Here is a 17,187-nt window from a genome sequence, read left to right as displayed (position 1 = left end):
AAGCCAGACTTGGGGCCCGGCTGTGGTTTGGAAGGCCCTTGGTTCTGGCCTCCCTGGGAGTTGGGTTGGCGTTTGCGTCCCCCCCGGCCACGCCGTCTATTGAGGTCCTGCCTCTGACGGGGTGGGAAGTATGGGCGCCGTGTTTGGGGCCTGAAGGGTCTACGCTGGGTGGAAGGGGTATGCATCCCCAGCGAGCGAATGATGACTTGGTTGTCCTTTAAATTTTGTAATTTGGAGTCCGTTTTCTCCGAGAACAACCCTTTCCTGTCAAAGGGTAGGTCCTGGATTGTATACTGCAGTTCTGGGGGTAGTGTGGAGGCTTGAAGCCATGAGATGCGCCTCATGGTTATCCCGGACGCCAGGGTTCTGGCTGCCAAGTCAGCTGCGTCGAGGGAGGCCTGGAGGGAGGTCCTGGCCACCTTTTTACCCTCCTCCAGGAACGCGTTAAATTCTGGGCGTGAGTCCTGGGGAAGCAGTTCGGCGAACTTTCCCACCTCCGTCCAGATGTTGTGGTTATAGCGTCCCAGTAGGGCCTGCTGGTTGGCCACCCGGAGTTGCAAAGCCCCCGCCGAGTATACCTTGCGACCCATGAGGTCCATCCGTTTTGCCTCCTTGGACTTGGGGGCCGGTGCCTGCTGGCCATGCCGTTCCCTGTCATTAACCGACTGGGCCACTAGGGAGGAGAGTGAACATATAGGTACTCGTACCCCCGAGAGGGTACCATGTACTTCCTCTCCACCCCTTTAGCTGTCGGCGGGATGGAGGCTGGCGATTGCCATAGGTTCTCGGCAGTGGACTGAATGGTCCTTATGAACGGGAGGGCTACCCGGGTAGGAGCATCGGCCGAGAGGATGCTCACTACCGGGTCCTCCACCTCTGCGACCTCCTCGACCGGGAGGTTGATATTAAGAGCCACTCGATGGAGGAGGTCCTGGTGGGCCTTGAGGTCTATCGGTGGAGGCCCCGATGCCGACGACCCGGCCGCTGCCTCATCTGGTGAGGAAGAGGAGGAGGATACCCCGGGGATAAGGGTCTCCTGTACGGCCTCTTGCTCTTGACCCGGTTCCTGCTCCTGTTGTCCCGGGGAGTGCGTGGGCGACTGTCTGTCCGACTCAACCACCGGGGGGCGGGAAACAGTGGCCTCTGGTACCCGATGCTCTGAGGTGGTGGGATGTATCTGAGGCACGGGGGCGCCCTGGGCCTGATGGTAAGCCCAGGGTGTCCAAAAACCCCACTGTTGGGCACCCGAGTCCTGTGGTCGGGGGTCTTGGAACATCCCCAGTGGTGCCTCAGGGTCCTGGTCCCCATAGTAACTGCCCGCGTGGGAGGATGCCGACGTGCCCCTTGAGGGCCACGGTGGTGCTGCAAAAGTCGGTGACGCGGTACCGACCGACCTCACACCTCTGGACAACAGTGACCGGTGCTGGCATCGGTGCTGGGATCAAGACCGGGACCTGCGACTGGCTCGGTGCCGGGAGGTCGACCGGGATCGCGAGCGCCGTTGCCTAGATCTGCTCCTGGATGTGCGGCGCCCACCTCGGTGCCGAGAGCTGGAGCGGTGTCGGGAGTACCGCGTTGACCCTCGGGAAGCAGACCAGCGCCGGGAGCCCGACCGGTGCCGAGAGCGTGAGCGGTACCGGGGTGATCGGTGCCGGGAGCTCGACCGGTGCCGGGAGTCTGAGCGGTGCCGAGGCGATTGGTGCCAGGATCGTGATCGATGCCTTGAGCCTGAGTGGCGCCTTGATGTGCAGCGTCCACGGGACCGTGATCTGGAGCGGTGCCGGCCTGTTACACTGACCGAAGCTGGTCTGGTCAGGGTCGGTTTGCCCACAGAGCAGAGAACCGGGGTAAGGGCATCGGTGCCTCGGTGATCGCAATTAGCTCCCTTGCCACTGCGAATGTTTCCGGTGTAGAGGGAGAGGCGAGCTCCACCACGGTGTGTACCGGGGAGCTGCCAGGTGCCGGACTCGACGGCCCGCGCGGGGTCGGAGTCAACGGTACCGTCTTCGGTGGTGCCGCGGCCGGTATCGGTGCCGGGTGATCCACCTTCTGCGCAGGGTCTGACTGCGGGATGGCTGAAGGCGAGATAATCTGTGCCTTTGCAGCCTTTGGCCTCGGGGAGAGGGAGCGGCTCTGGGCCGGTTTCGGTGCCGGCTTCTTGGTGGTGGCACTTGGTGTGGCAGTGCTCTTGCTCACCGGCTGACTTGCGCTCGGTGCCGAGGGCAAGGGTGTCAGGGCCGCTTCCATGAGGAGCTGTCGCAGTCTAATGTCCCGCTCCTTCTTGGTCCTCAGCTTGAAAGACTTACAGATCGCGCACTTGGCTGATAAGTGCGACTCCCCTAGGCACTTCAAGCAGGAGTCGTGGGGGTCTCCCACGGGCATGGGCTTGTGACAAGCCGAGCACTGCTTGAAGCCCGATGAGCTGGGCATGGGCTCTGGCTCCCGGTGCGGGGGGGGGGGTGTACCCCGATCCCCTCGCTACCACTACTAACTAAACTAACACACTATATAACTTACTAACTAAGAACTATATATCTATATATGTACAATAACAACTATAACTACTATATACAACGGTAGCAAAACGAGCTGCTAGGGAGTGTGGAGGTCAGCGAAGCCGCGCTCCACAGTTCCAACGACCGACACGGGCGGTAAGAAGGAACTGAAGGGTGGCCGGGTCGGCTGGGATATATATGGGGCGCCATAGCAGCGCCACTCCAGGGGGCGCCCAGCCGACCCGCCTGGGTTGCTAGGGTAAAAGTTTCTCCGACGAACGTGCACGCGGCGCGTACACGCCTAACTGGAGTGCATATGAGCAATCACTCGAAGAAGAACAGGGTGTTTCACCCAAAAAGGGACACTCAGTATAAGCAACAATTAGTTCCTCAAAGTGCTTGGGTGCTAACAGGGTCAGACACAAGCAGGGGCAGCTCATGCTGCAATTATGTATCATTTGAATTTAAAAAAGAAACACATTATGCCTTTGTGGGGAAAGGAGACTATTTCACAATGTTCTTCATTGCTTAATCATTCTCAATGTTACCTGCTATGTGGAAAGAGACCAACTGCAAAGAGAAGCCAGGCTGGTCAACATTAGTTATTTAGTGGATTGGCAATGCAAACAACTCTGCAAAATATCTTGATTAAAAATATTTCCTTATTTGTCTAGTATTAATTTGCCTCTGACTTGCTATCCCTTTCTTATTACTGAATACTTTATGATAGAGCATGAAAACTGCAGAAGAATTGAATCACCACCACACCCACAGCCAGTAAAAAGGAAATTGACATGCAAATATTCAACCTTTAGGCATTATACAAATGAAGTCTCAACTGGGATTTGAATCCCACCGTGAGTAGTGTGTTACTGAAAACATCTTATTCAGAACTGAATTAGATCTGAGTACACGTTCCCAGACACTTAGACACAAGCTGAACAAAAAAGGGTTTTATTTCAAAACCAGTGGAACCACGTACAGCAAATTAGTATCTTATTAAGTGACAGAGTCCTGTGGCACCTTATAGACTAATAGACGTATTGGAGCATTAAACTTTCGTGGGTGAATACCCGCTTCGTTGGATGCACATAGTGGAAACCTCCAAGAGGCAGGTATAAATATGCAGGCAAGAATCAGTCTATTTATACCTGCCTCTGGAGATTTCCACTACATGCATTCAACAAAGCGGGTATTCACCCACGAAAGCTTATGCTCCAATACATCTGTTAGCTTATAAGGTGCCCCAGGACTCTGTCACTTTTTACAGATCCAGACTAACAGGGCTACCCCCTGACACTTAGTATCTTATTGACATTTAATATCCTTTTCATCATGAATGTCTGCAGTGCAAGATGCCTGAAGCTTTTGCCCTGTAGTCAGATACACCACTTGATTCTCTTCTCACAGAGTAAAAGTCACCTGAGCAGGGGTCTAGCATAAGGCCTATGCCCTATCCAAGTGCCACTTAAGCTCTCAAAATTGGACCTTAAACTGTGCATGAGCTTCATGCTGCACTCTGCACTGGGATATATTTTACACTCACAGATTTTTCACTGGTATAGGCTCAAAGAACCCTATGCAATTTTAGTTCATAGAGTGCCAAATCACCTGTGCTAGTGTAGATGGGTATGTGCAAGAATAAAAACAACTGACCACTTTCAGACGAGCACATTGTGTGCCCCCACCCCGGGGCAATTATTGAGGGGCATGCCCTTGCTTGCTCTCTCCCCTTATGCACCCCCAGAGTGTAGACCTGCCCACAATTAGGTTTTTAACCCCATACAAAGTTTACACGCCTCTTTGGAACCTTGCCTTACGATAACTCCCATGAGAATTAGGCAGTAGAAATGCAGATGATTTGGTCAAAATAAACCCTTTATAATTAAATATCTTTTTATAAATATTTACACTAATTTTTTCCTATGGAATTTCCTTCAATAAGAAGAAGAGAGATACAGTCAGCAGATGGCGCTGTTAGAATTTCTATTCTCAGCTACAGCAAATACACTTGTTTTAGTGCAGGAAAAAAATGGATAGAGATGCTCCAGAATGGTATGTGTATTTAAGAAAATGATGCCATCCCTCTGTACTGCCCAAAAAGAGTTTGAAAATCAGATGTTGAATTTAACTAAGAAGATTTAATATAATTGTTGTAAATGAAATATATATTGTGATCTGTCATCAAAGATCCAGTATATGCTATGTACATCTATTTTCATTTGCTAGAAGAAGCTGGATCTGATTTCTGAGTTCAAACACCACAATCACTTATGCCAAATATTTGACAAAAATATGCACATTCATAACAAATGGTTACTCTTACTGATTTAGTATCTTAACAATATTAATAAGGGAAGTTGAACAAATCAGTGTGTATGCTAAGGTCCCAAATCAGGAAATTACTAAAGCATGTGCCTACTTAAGCATGTGAACAGTCCTCATTAATTCTAATCATAGAAGATTAGGGTTGGAAGAGACCTCAGAAAGCCATCTAGTCCAACCCCCTGCTCAAAGCAGGTCCAACACTAAATCATCCCAGCCAGAGCTTTATCAAGCGGGCCCTTAAAAACCTCTAAGGATGGAGAATTCATCACCTCCCTAAGTAACCCAATTCCAGTGCTTCACCACCCTCCTAGTGAAATAGTTTTTCCTAATATGCAACCTAGACCTCCCCTACTGCAACTTGAGACCATTGCTCCTTGTTCTGCCACCTCTCACCACTGAGAACAGCTGAGCTCCATCCTCTTTGGAACCCCATTCAGGTAGTTGAAGGCTGCCATCAAATCCCCCCTCACTCTTCTCTTCTGCAGACTAAATGAGCCCAGTTCCCTCAGCCTCTTCTCCTAAGTCATGTGCTGCAGCCCCCTAATCATTTTCGTTGCCCTCCACTGGACTCTCTCCAATTTGTCCACATCCTTTTTGTAGTGGGGGGGCCCACTAATGAGATGACTTACCTACTTAAAGTTAGGCATATGCTGACGTACTTTGCTGAACAAGCCTAAAGCATAGGGCATTTTCAAAGTATACATATAGAAATATAGCATCCAAAGCATTTTAGGTGTTTTAAAAGCTAATAAGAAGTTGAGGACAAACGCCAGCTGTCTATTTAATTTAAACCTACAATGGGGTTTTTAACATCTGATGTAGCTACATCAATGCAACAGCACCAGGGCAAACCCCCAGTTGCACAGTAGGAGATTTCATCAGTGCTGCTAAACAAGTAGCAGAACAGCCTTTCCCTCCCAACCCAGATGTGGACAAGGCCTCAAGGTTTGCATTGTATTACACTCGTGTGTAAAATGTTCAGACATTGTTATAAAATTACCTCACAGCAAGGATACATACCAGAGCATTGATTTCTATTTACTTTAGAGCCCAACCAATTTGAAAACTGTAAAATCAACTTTGTTTGCACAAAGATTGAATTGATCTCATGTCACATTCCTGAAACAGGTTTTTCAACTGCTTTTGACAAAATGAAGAAAAGGTTTTAATGTCTCTTATTCATAATGGACAACTTGACAAGAAAATGCCCAGTGTAGACAGATTAAGGAAGTTCAAAATATTGTGTGGCAGATGGTTTGCACAACAAGATACAAGAGAGCATCACTTCCCCGTAGAGGGTTATGTCATGAAACAATATAAATGGTGAGAGCCAGAGTACTACAAGATTAAGCAATACTCAGGGAATTGATTACTAGCTGATCAGAATAGAACATGTACCTTAGTGATACCCAAGACTCCGATGTTAGGGCTAGACGAGGTGGATCCATTACCAGTACCAAATACTCCATCCAAAACACAGGAAAGACCCTCAATGAAAATCCCTCTGTAATTCATGAAGGGAAAAGAGTTAAAATTTAGATTAAAATATTCTCACTTCAAAATGTATTAAATGGTTGCACACTAAGTAGATGTTTATCATGGTCCTTTGTCCCCAAGTTCTGACCCACTGAACATTTCAACACTTAGGTACATCTAACTAACTGCAGTGGAGTCTTGTTGCCCCATTCCAGATATCTACATTTATAAAACAATTTAGGAAAATACAATGAAGTAGAAAAATCGAAGTTTAGAATTACTCTCCACTCTTAAAATTTAATTTCAGCTGCATTTAACAAGATGCAGACATTGATTCCTTGTAATGAATTTAAAGCCCAAATATTTTAATGATTCCAGCAATATGATAAAGACAATATTAGGGTATACATGAATGCGGCCCTTACTGAAGCCATAAGTCTAACTTCCATTGAGTTCAACAGGTTCAGGATTGGGCTTTGAGTATTATTTTCATTAAAAAACATATCAATTCAAAATAGTTGTTTTAGATATCAGATCACTGGGTTCTAGACTTGATCACCGTATAAAATGTGATACCAAAACATCTGATAACAAAACTCTGTCTCAGCCAGAGTACGAAGCAGTCATGACAGCAGAAAATACTATACTTATTTCTTTTCCAAGTAACTTACCTATTTATTGCATGAATAGGTGGAGGAGGAGCACAAGACAACCTTGCACAGGCATAGTAATCTCCGATTGATTCTATAATGCTTGCAACAACTGCACTAAGCATTCCTATTACTCCAGCCGCTGAAATTGTTGGCAACCCCCACTGAACTGTGAAGAGAAGAAAACTGAAATCTCTTTTGTTCTACTGAAGACAATAATTTCATTATTAAGATGTAAAACCACTGGTTCCACTGCAGATTGCATGACTATTGACTATGAAGATCATTCAAGAAAACTCTCTCATTCAACTAGATATGACAGGCCAAAACACTTGGTTAAATGTAAACCACTACAGTTTTTAGAGACTCTAACCATTTTAACTGGCTTGGCCACGTTTAAAAACAAACTGCTTACATTCATGAGAAATTTCAATGATCTGAGCTGCAGTTTGAAAGTCAGATCAGTGTGGGCTAATCACATAACTATGATTTGTTTGCACATTTGGTCTCTGTCTTCAAGGGCTAACAATCTTAAAAAAAAGACAAGAACTACCAGTTGTGATTATCCAAATGCCAACACCCCATCTCTCCAAACCTTCACAACACTAAAATAACCCTGATTTTAAGATAGAAGAAAAATCTTGCCATTATTTTCATAACCACTGCCTTGATGGCTTCATCTTTTTTAAAGACAGAGGCACACTTCCAATTAAGCAGTTTAAGTTATGCATACATTAGTGAATGACCCAGAGAAGTCTAATACATCTTTAATTTGAAAAATAATACCACTACCCAATTCCTCACAGCCCCCCATCTCCCTTCAAAAATCTTCATTTGCTTCACATCACATTTTACATAACATACTTCGGAAACTACTTCTTTAAAACGTTCAATATGAATTAAAGCACACGAAAAACCAAAATGCAGGTGCCTCATTTCTGTGCGATAGTATTTCTATGCATTTCTGGTATTGCTCCTTTCACCTCAAAGGGGCACAATTAAATCAGTTTGTGAAACTGAAATTTGTGTTAATGCAAAATGTAATGATAAGTCCCCTGATACCAATTTTAAGCTTTAGATCCACTGGCAAAAGAATAAATGTCTAATGGTTTAACTGTAAAATTCACTTATGCCCCAAGTATCCTGTTTCTCCAACCCACTATCACATTTCAAAATTAGAAAGATATACTGCAGCACTTAATCAGTTAAAATTACCAGGCTGTAATACATCCATCTGGACATTGTGAAGTGCTCAGGAAATTCACCCAGCACATAGAGTAAGAGTGCAGACATGAGCCAACAGTTTAAAATTTGATGCCTGAAGTTTGACACTTATCTTTATTATTTAGGCCAATAAACAGAAGTGTTCTAATTTTCAGACTTGTTCAGACTCCCACAGAAAACAATGGGAGTTTGGCCCTTCTGAAAGCCAAGCCACTTCTACTGTAGTGCCCAATTTCAGGCTCCCAAATTTGAACATTTTCATCATAATTATCAGAAGTGGATGAGAAGAAATCTGATCAGTTTGGAAAACAAAACAAAAAAACCCCAAACCTGCACATTTAAGTGATGCTCTTAGGTGGCTTAAAATCAAGACACGTGTATGCATTTGTTCTCACTATAGCTCTCACTGACTTCGGCAGCTTAACAGGAGCTATACGCACCCGCCACATCACCTATATCTTACAATACTATTAGCAGTGGAGTGTATGAAAGTTTTTTGCGAAGCAAGCTTTTACTACCTATCAGCAAGTGCGTGTTAAGGAAAATTAAACCCAACATTTCCTGGGAATCCCAGTAGTTGCTTTGCCGTATCCACTGGTCAAAAGTTACTCTTTTGTGGGAGAACACGTAAAAACAGATATAAGTTATTAAACAGCAATAGTTATCTAGTTATATCCTGTGAGGTACTGAAGGTCCTCAACTCCTAGTCCAGCAAACGTGAGCTGAGGGTGCTCAGCACCTCTCTGAATGAGGCCCTGCAGCTTGTGCTGGTGTTGTATATAAAGGGAAAGCCATACCCAGGTTTAAAACCCTTGGTTTCTATAGGTCAGTTTAAAATCCCATCCCTCTGATTGTCTAAACATATCAGAAGCCAATGGTATGACATGGTCAATAATGTTAGCAGGGAACACTGAAAGGATGCTTGTGAGCATACTTCTAATTCCCAGCACATGCACATTTTATAACATACTCACAAGGATAAGGAACCTTAAACCATGGTGCTACCAACAGCACTCCTTGTCTAGCGTCAGTGCGAGCATAGAACCCATACTTTGTGCTGTCAGGTGGAAAGACATCTGTCACAGTAAAGATGAAGCAAAGCAACCATGACACCAGGATAGCCAGAATAATCTGGGGATGAGGAGAAAGAAAAAAAAAAAAAAGGTATTTAAAGTGAACACATTTTATCCAATTATCAACAAGGAAATATTCAGCAATAGTGAATTGTTCATGCAAACCTCTATGACCTACATATCAGACACACTTAAAACCATAAAAATAAATCCTATAATGGACTTGTTGGATAGATTATCCTTTAATTAAACTGCATCTAGAAAAGCTTTAAAGTCGACTTTTTCCCCTTCTTAAAACAGGGAATGCCTCCAAAATGAGTACTTCAGGAATTACTGCACTAGTTTCTGTTTTAACAAAAACATAAAAGGAAGCTTTTCACATAAACTCAAGTGCATATTACAGAAAGCCTGAAGACAGTGAACTTTACCACCCACTTTGAAAAGCTAAATTTAAGATGTGAACCCCTCCTTCCTCCTTCTTTTCCCACCCTGGACCCTGTAACTGGTTCTGCACAGGCACAGGGGACAGCCCACATGGAGCCAGTTGAAAGAATGGGGACTAATACTACTAAAGGTTTGTCACCATTTCCTGTACCAAATGAGAAATTTTGTGGCGTTTCTTAACAGTGCATCTGTGCTGTTATCCCCATTATCATTTTTTGTGATCTGCTGGACTGGTTGAAGAAAAATCAAAAACAGTCTTCACCAGTTCAGAGAAAACAAAGAGTCCCTTCAGACTTTATTACACCATCACCTGTGGCATGGAAAAAACAAAAGCAATTTTATTCCTAAGTGAAAGACAAGTGGAACTACTTACGGGAAACATTTTGAAAAGCTGCAACCTGTAGGCTGTCCATCCTTTTTTGGATTTGTAAATTGGTAAGGGGAATTTGACATTCCTTGCATATTGAGAAAACAATAACACTAGGAAAATAGTCCTGAGGGAGAGAAAAAAGGGTCATAAATCGTTCGCATCAGTACTTTAAAAATCCTTCCTATTACGAATACAATATTGCCATCTCTTGTGGACATTCTACTTCCAAGGTATAACAGCACATTTTGGTGCTTAACCAAGATGAAACATCTTTACAAAGAGAAGATGAATACTGTAAGTATGAAGCCATTGTAATGAGAAAGCTAATACTATAAAATCTGTATACATGCTTTAGAGTGTCATAATACAGCTAGAAGTAAATAGGTCAGAACAGAGGGAGTGAGATTAAGAGATCTAGGCCACTGAGTGATGCATTTTCAGAGATGGGAAAGCTACTGCGACTGAGATATATATTGTTCTCTATAACTCCTGTCTTTAGGGTGCTGACACTATCCATAGCCAGGACTGTGTGAAAGCACAAGAGATCATGGACACTATGAAATCTCACTGCTAAATACGCAGAAGGGGAGGTCAGAGACAGGCTGGAGGCAAGTACATGGAGAGATCGTAATACTTGGTACATACATAAAGTTTATCATCGCCAAAGCACTTTACAAACATTACTCAATTAAAGTTACCAAAAAGTCAGTTCTGGCATCAGCTCTTAAAGGTTCCAATTTTGTGGTGTATTCACCCTCCAACATGGGAGTGCAACAGTCAAAGATTAACGAATTATACATTAGCAGAGGGTGAAATTTCACCCCTATGCAGAAGGACAGCTCAAGGCTTATACACCACTTACATTCTCAAAATAGGGTTTAAGTGATATACAGAACCTGTGCTGGCTCTCTGGCACAGGGGTGTAATTCACTTATCCTTTAGGTTAAAACATAAAAGCTGCACAATCGATTTATGGAAAGCAAGTCCTGGTGAAGCCATACTCTAATTCCCATTCCACTGCTAAATTTTTAACAGGAAACACATTTTTTCTCTGAAAACAATTCATGTTTTCTGGGACTCCAGCAAGAGAAAGAAGGAGAAAGTGTTCAAAAGTGAAAGAAATGCATATCCATTTAGAGACAGCACAAAGCAGGCGAAGATGCAGCTTGTGTAATGCAGAGTTGTAGGGCAACACGAACTGCTAAAACCACCCACACTGTTTTGTTGAATATGATACTAACGATGGCAAATAAAAAACAAAAATCATGATCTCTCCCCCTCCCCACCCCCGCCTGAAGGCCAGGCAGACCAATATTCAAAGTTCCATTCAAACTTTAGTGTTAATAATAACACTGTTTATTATTTGTACTACAATAATGCCTATAAGCCCTAGTACTAAGCAACCATTTCTCTTGTGCCAAAGCATCTGATTTGAGTTTTGGACTTGCCTCTGGGTCACAAGTGCAAACTTCTAGCTTAGAAGGATTAAAAAAATATTAATTTAGCACTGTTGTAAGATTTTAAGTCACTGCTGCTCATACTTCGAAGAGGATCAAGAAAGCATGGTATTTAATATTTTACTCAAGCTCATAATAGCGGAGAACAGTCTTAATGCCTAAAAATTACTAACAAACAACCTGAATAAAGGCCTATTCCAGGTCCTACCCAAAGTAGTCACCTCATATGCTTCTATAGTCTCTTACAGTATTCTGTGCTGACCTTGAACTAGATACTAGTCCTCATCTTGAGAGCCAGCCTAGCTCTAATGAGTCAAATCAGAATGCAAACTACGTAAAAACTGGAGTTAAACTGTCCTAAATACAAACCCTTTTTGAAATTCCAGGATTAGGTTACACTCCCAATTCAAAGATTTTAAGCTTTTTTCTTTCTGTCTTTTCCTGTTCCAAATCACCTTTAGTCCAGACGAAAAACAGGCTTTGCTCTCAAACTCCAGGTACAGAGTGTTCTGTGCAGGAGTAGTGTCATTCATACTTGCAAAAGTATGAATGATAAAAGGTACCTTTCCTTGCATTTGAGGTACATCTTGCACTCTTCAAAAAAAGGCATTACTGAAAGATGAACTACTTTTGTAAATGTAACTAGCTCACCCTAAACCAGAGTTCAACTGGTTTCAGATAGTATTAAATAAAACTGGATCACCCAAACATGGCAGATGTTACAAGCTTCCTAATTCAGTGGTTAAAGCACAGAAGTCGGAGTCAGAACTCGAAATGTAATTCCAACTCTGCCACTGCCTCATTGGGACCGTACACAAATAAACCTCTGCGTCTCAACCTGATGATCTACTAAATGGGTATAATATTAGGCCTGCTTCAGGGGGGAATATTGAGGCTTACTGGCAGTCTCTGTATAGTATTTTGCGATCCTTGGATGAAAGACATTAAGTAAACACAGAAGTGTTATAACTAAATTAGAATATTTTGCCCTAAGATCCTTTGACAAGGCAATTTTCCTGCAATATTCTTGAAAAACATTATTGAATAAAGTTTAAGCATCTTTGGAGGTCATTGTATTGAACGCAAAGTTTATGTATTTTTGTGGGATTGGATGTAACTTCTCTGGGGGAGGGAGGCGCGGGGGAGAGAGACATGACCAATGAAAGCCCTGGGAAGTGTGATGAACTTCAAAGGACTATTTTAAATAATGTACCAGGCAAGAAGGAACTTCTGGAACAAACAAGTGAGTTTCCTAGGAAATGCCTGGGGGAAGGTGAATGCAAACTTTGCATTCAAACTTTGCAGACTCAACTTTTTAAAGTTAAACCCCAAGGAGAGAATCATGGTCCGCTGATTATCTATTCTCAGAATCTGAAGATCAAAGATCCAAGCTGTATACAGGAGAGTGACTTATTCATGGGTGTGCTTGTTCTCAGCTAAAACAGTGATGAACCTGTAACCACAGCAAAAGCACTTTGTGGCCTGAAGGACTGATCAACTTGCCAGGGCCCTAGCTGGATTGGGGGGGAGGAGGGAAAAGGTATTTCTGGTAAACTTATTAGCATGCATGAAGAGTTTTATTGTTTTTAAAGTATCAGAGGGGTAGCCGTGTTAGTCTGGATCTGTAAAAGCAGCAAAGAATCCTGTGGCACCTTATAGACTAAGAGACGTTTTGGAGCATGAGCTTTCGTGGGTGAATACCCACTTCGTCGGATGCATGTAGTGGAAATTTCCAGGGGCAGGTATACATATGAAAGTGAGAAGCAAGCTAGAGTTTCATGAAGAAACTTGCACAAATACAGACAGATATCTTCCTTTCCAAATGCAAATGGATGGACATCATACCAAATGGACTAAAGGTAAAAAATCCACTGCTATCTACATACTACACAGCCCACAGTGAGATGTTATTCCATACTCTATCAAAGAAACTGAGGAACCACCTGATCAGCATCCTATACAGCAAACAGGAGAACATCAAAAAAGAGCTCTCCAACTTGGAGATTCATTAATAACCCAACTTCCATACAGACTTCACTAAAATAAGACAGGAGATCTACATTACTCACTTCACCTCTCTACAAAGGAAAAAGGACTGCAAGCTGTCTAAACTCCTACCTGCCACATGGGGCCACAACCGCAGTATCCCTAACCCACTCAGCAATATTGTCAATCTATCCAACCACACACTCAGCCCAGAAGAAAAGTCTGTCCTATCTCGGGAACTCTCTTTCTGCCCTGCCACCCCCTACCAACATGATACAGTTCTGCGGTGATCTGGAAGCCTACTTTCGCCATCTCCAACTCAAAGAATACTTTCAGGACCACACTGAACAATGCACTGATACACAGTTACCCTCCCACCACCAGCACAAGAAGAAGAACTCCACATGGACGCCTCCTGAGGGTTGAAATGACAGTCTGGACCTATACATTGAATGCTTCCATCGACATGCACAGGCAGAAACTGTGGAAAAACAATATCGCTTGCTTCATAACCTAAGTCGTGCAGAACGCAATGCCATCCACAGCCTCAGAAACCACTCTGACATTATAATCAAAGAGGCTGATAAAGGAGGTGTTGTTGTCATCATGAACAGGTCCGACTACCAAAAGGAGGCCCCCAGACAACTCTCCAATACCAAATTCTACAGGTCACTTCCCTCAGATCCCACTGAGGAATACACTAAAACTGCACCACATACTCAGGACACTCCCTACACTAACACCGGAACAAATCAACATACCCTTAGAGCTCCGACCAGGGTTATTCTATCTACTACCCAAGATCCACAAACCCGGAAATCCTGGACGCCCCTTCATCTCAGGCATTGGCACTCTCACTGAAGGACTGTCTGAATATGTGGACTCTCTACTCAGACCCTATGTCACCAGCACTCTCAGCTATCTCTGTGACACCACTGATTTCCTGAGAAAACTACAATGCATTGGTGACCTTCCAGAAAACACCATCCTAGCCACCATGGATGTAGAGGCTCTCTACACAAACATCCATACACAGATGTAATACAAGCTGTCAGGAACAGTATCCCTGATGATGCCACAGCACAATTGGTGGCTGAGCTCTGTGCTTTTATCCTCACACACAACTATTTCAAATTTGATGACAATATATATATCCAGATCAGTGGCACCGCTATGGGCACCCGCATGGCCCCATGATATGCCCATATTTTTATGGCCGACCTGGAACAACGCTTCCTCAGCTCTCGTCCACTCACGCTCCTTCTCTACCTACGCTACATTGATGACATTTTCCATCATCTGGACCCATGGGAAGGAGACTCTGGAAAAATTCCACCACGATTTCAACAGCTTCCACTCCACCATCAGCCTCAGCCTGGACCAATCTACACAGGAGGTCCACTTCCTAGACACAACAGTGCAAATAAGTGATGGTCACATTAACACCACCCTATAAGGAAAACCTACCGACCGCTATGCCTACCTTCATGCCTCCAGCTTCCATCCCGGGCACACCACACGATCGTCTACAGCCAAGCACTGAGATACAACCACATCTGCTCTAACCCCTCAGACAGAGACCAACACCCACAAACTCTCCACCAAGCATTCTCAAAACTACAAAACTCGCACGAGGAAATAAGGAAACGGATCAACAGAGCCAGACGTGTTCCCAGAAGCCTCCTACTGCAAGACAAACCCAAGAAAGAAACCAACAGGACTCCACTGGCCATCACATACAGTCCCCAGCTAAAACCCCTCCAATGCATCATCAGGGATCTACAACCCATCCTGGACAATGATCCCACACTTTCACAGGCCTTGGGTGGCAGGCCAGTCCTCGCCCACAGGCAACCTGCCAACCTGAAACATATTCTCACCAGTAACTGCACACCACGCCATAGTAACTCTAGCTCAGGAACTAATTCATGCAACAAACCTCAATGCCAACTCTGCCCACATATCTACACCAAACGACACCATCACAGGACCTAACCAGATCAGCCACACCATCACCGGTTCATTCACCTGCACGTCCACCAATGTAATATACGCCATCACATGCCAGCAATGCCCCTCTGCTATGTACATCGGCCAAACTGGACAGTCTCTACGGAAAAGGATAAATGGACACAAATCAGATATTAGGAATGGCAATATACAAAAACCTGTAGGAGAACACGTCAACCTCCCTGTCCACACAATAGCAGATCTTAAGGTGGCCATCCTGCAGCAAAAAAACTTCAGGACCAGACTTCAAAGAGAAACTGCTGAGCTTCAGTTCATCTGCAAATTTGACACCAACAGCTCAGGATTAAACAAAGACTGTGAATGGCTTGCCAACTACAAAACCAGTTTCTCCTACCTTGGTTTTCACACCTCAACTGCTAGAACAGGGCCTCATCCTCCCTGACTGAACTAAGCTCGTTATCTCTAGCTTGCTTCTTGCTTGCATATATATACCTGCCCCTAGAAATTTCCACTACATGCGTCCGATGAAGTGGGTATTCACCCACGAAAGCTCATGCTCCAAAACGTCTGTTTGTCTAAAAGGTGCCACAGGATTCTTTGCTGCTTTTACTAAAGCTACCAAAACACTAACTACTACTAAAAGCTACGTCCTATCTTTTGTCTTTGTGCAAACCATTCCCTGACATGAACAGGAGAACCACTGTGGAGTGATAACGGTATGCATCCTTACTTCATAATGCAGCCCAGTTAACTATATTCAAGGGTACTTACAACATAGCAATACCCCAGTGTTTGCCTGCTCTCTCCCCTGCAGCCTGGAAACCCGACAGGCCAATCAGAGCCACAGTTGGTGTAATTGTCAGAGGTCCAATGTATCTCAGGAGAGCTCCAGGAAGGCCAAGGAAGCCAATCACTACTTCTATTAGGGAGGACATGATAATAGCCCCTTGGATCTGAGCACAAAAAGAATGGGAAAAAATACAGGTCAATTAAGTTTGAAATGGATACACTAAATATGCTTTTCGGCTCTGGGTTATAAACTGCAATTAAAGAATTCAGTGACAAAGCAGGCCTAAGCAAACTGTTTTTTGTCATACAACAGCTAATTAGGAGTTTAAGTGACTTCTTGCTTACGTATAACACTTATGTTTTTCTCCACAAAACTATTACCCAACAGACCAATGGGCCAGTTTGGCAGTTGTGTGGATAGCACATCACACTGTCATATAGGAGACCTGGGTTCCAAGCTAACCTTTAAGCTCTCAGATCGAACCGGCAAGGGATGGTGGCGCCACGGAGGTGAGATGCTCTTAGCTCCTAGGGGCAGAGTGTATGCTGCATTGGTCACAAGTGCTCCTTAGAAGCTGGCATAGAGCAGCGTTGTGGTCTCAGGAGACTGCCAGCCTTCTGGGCTGCAGGGCTCTTGGCAGGATGTAGCTATGGTTTGAACATGGGGAAGAGAGAGGGGTTGTTTTAAATCGAGGAAAAATTGGCAGCCCAAAGTGACGGGATGGGAGATAAGTTCCATGACACATGCCTCAATTGGACTATGCTACCATCTATCCTTCTGCAGTGTGATGTCTGAGCACAACCCCCATCCTGGGCTCTGTAGGACATGAGAAAGTTCATACTGAAATGCTGGAGGTGGGGAAGAAACTGGGCAGACTCAGCAAGTCTCTGGTGAGCATCAACATCTCCATCAGAACTGAATCC

The 17,187-nt window shown here is 44.3% G+C and overlaps 1 protein-coding gene across 13 annotated transcripts in view; it reads right to left on the bottom strand.

Annotated features, from left to right (window-relative positions):
- Positions 1 to 17,187, bottom strand: part of SLC23A2 (solute carrier family 23 member 2) — a 129,082-nt gene that overhangs the window by 12,813 nt on the left and 99,082 nt on the right. For all 13 annotated transcript variants that reach the window (XM_030551993.1, XM_030551995.1, XM_030551996.1 and 10 more), the window contains 5 exons: positions 16,246 to 16,427; positions 10,064 to 10,184; positions 9,148 to 9,304; positions 6,971 to 7,118; positions 6,222 to 6,327 (listed from right to left, as the gene is read on the bottom strand). In XM_030551993.1, coding sequence (XP_030407853.1) covers positions 6,222 to 6,327; positions 6,971 to 7,118; positions 9,148 to 9,304; positions 10,064 to 10,184; positions 16,246 to 16,427 — 714 coding nt within the window. The remainder of the gene's footprint in view (positions 1 to 6,221; positions 6,328 to 6,970; positions 7,119 to 9,147; positions 9,305 to 10,063; positions 10,185 to 16,245; positions 16,428 to 17,187) is intronic.

The sequence above is a fragment of the Gopherus evgoodei genome, chromosome 2 (assembly GCF_007399415.2).
Source record: "Gopherus evgoodei ecotype Sinaloan lineage chromosome 2, rGopEvg1_v1.p, whole genome shotgun sequence".
In the NCBI taxonomy this organism is placed as follows: domain Eukaryota; kingdom Metazoa; phylum Chordata; order Testudines; family Testudinidae; genus Gopherus; species Gopherus evgoodei.
This window is presented reverse-complemented; position numbering and strand designations above follow the sequence as displayed.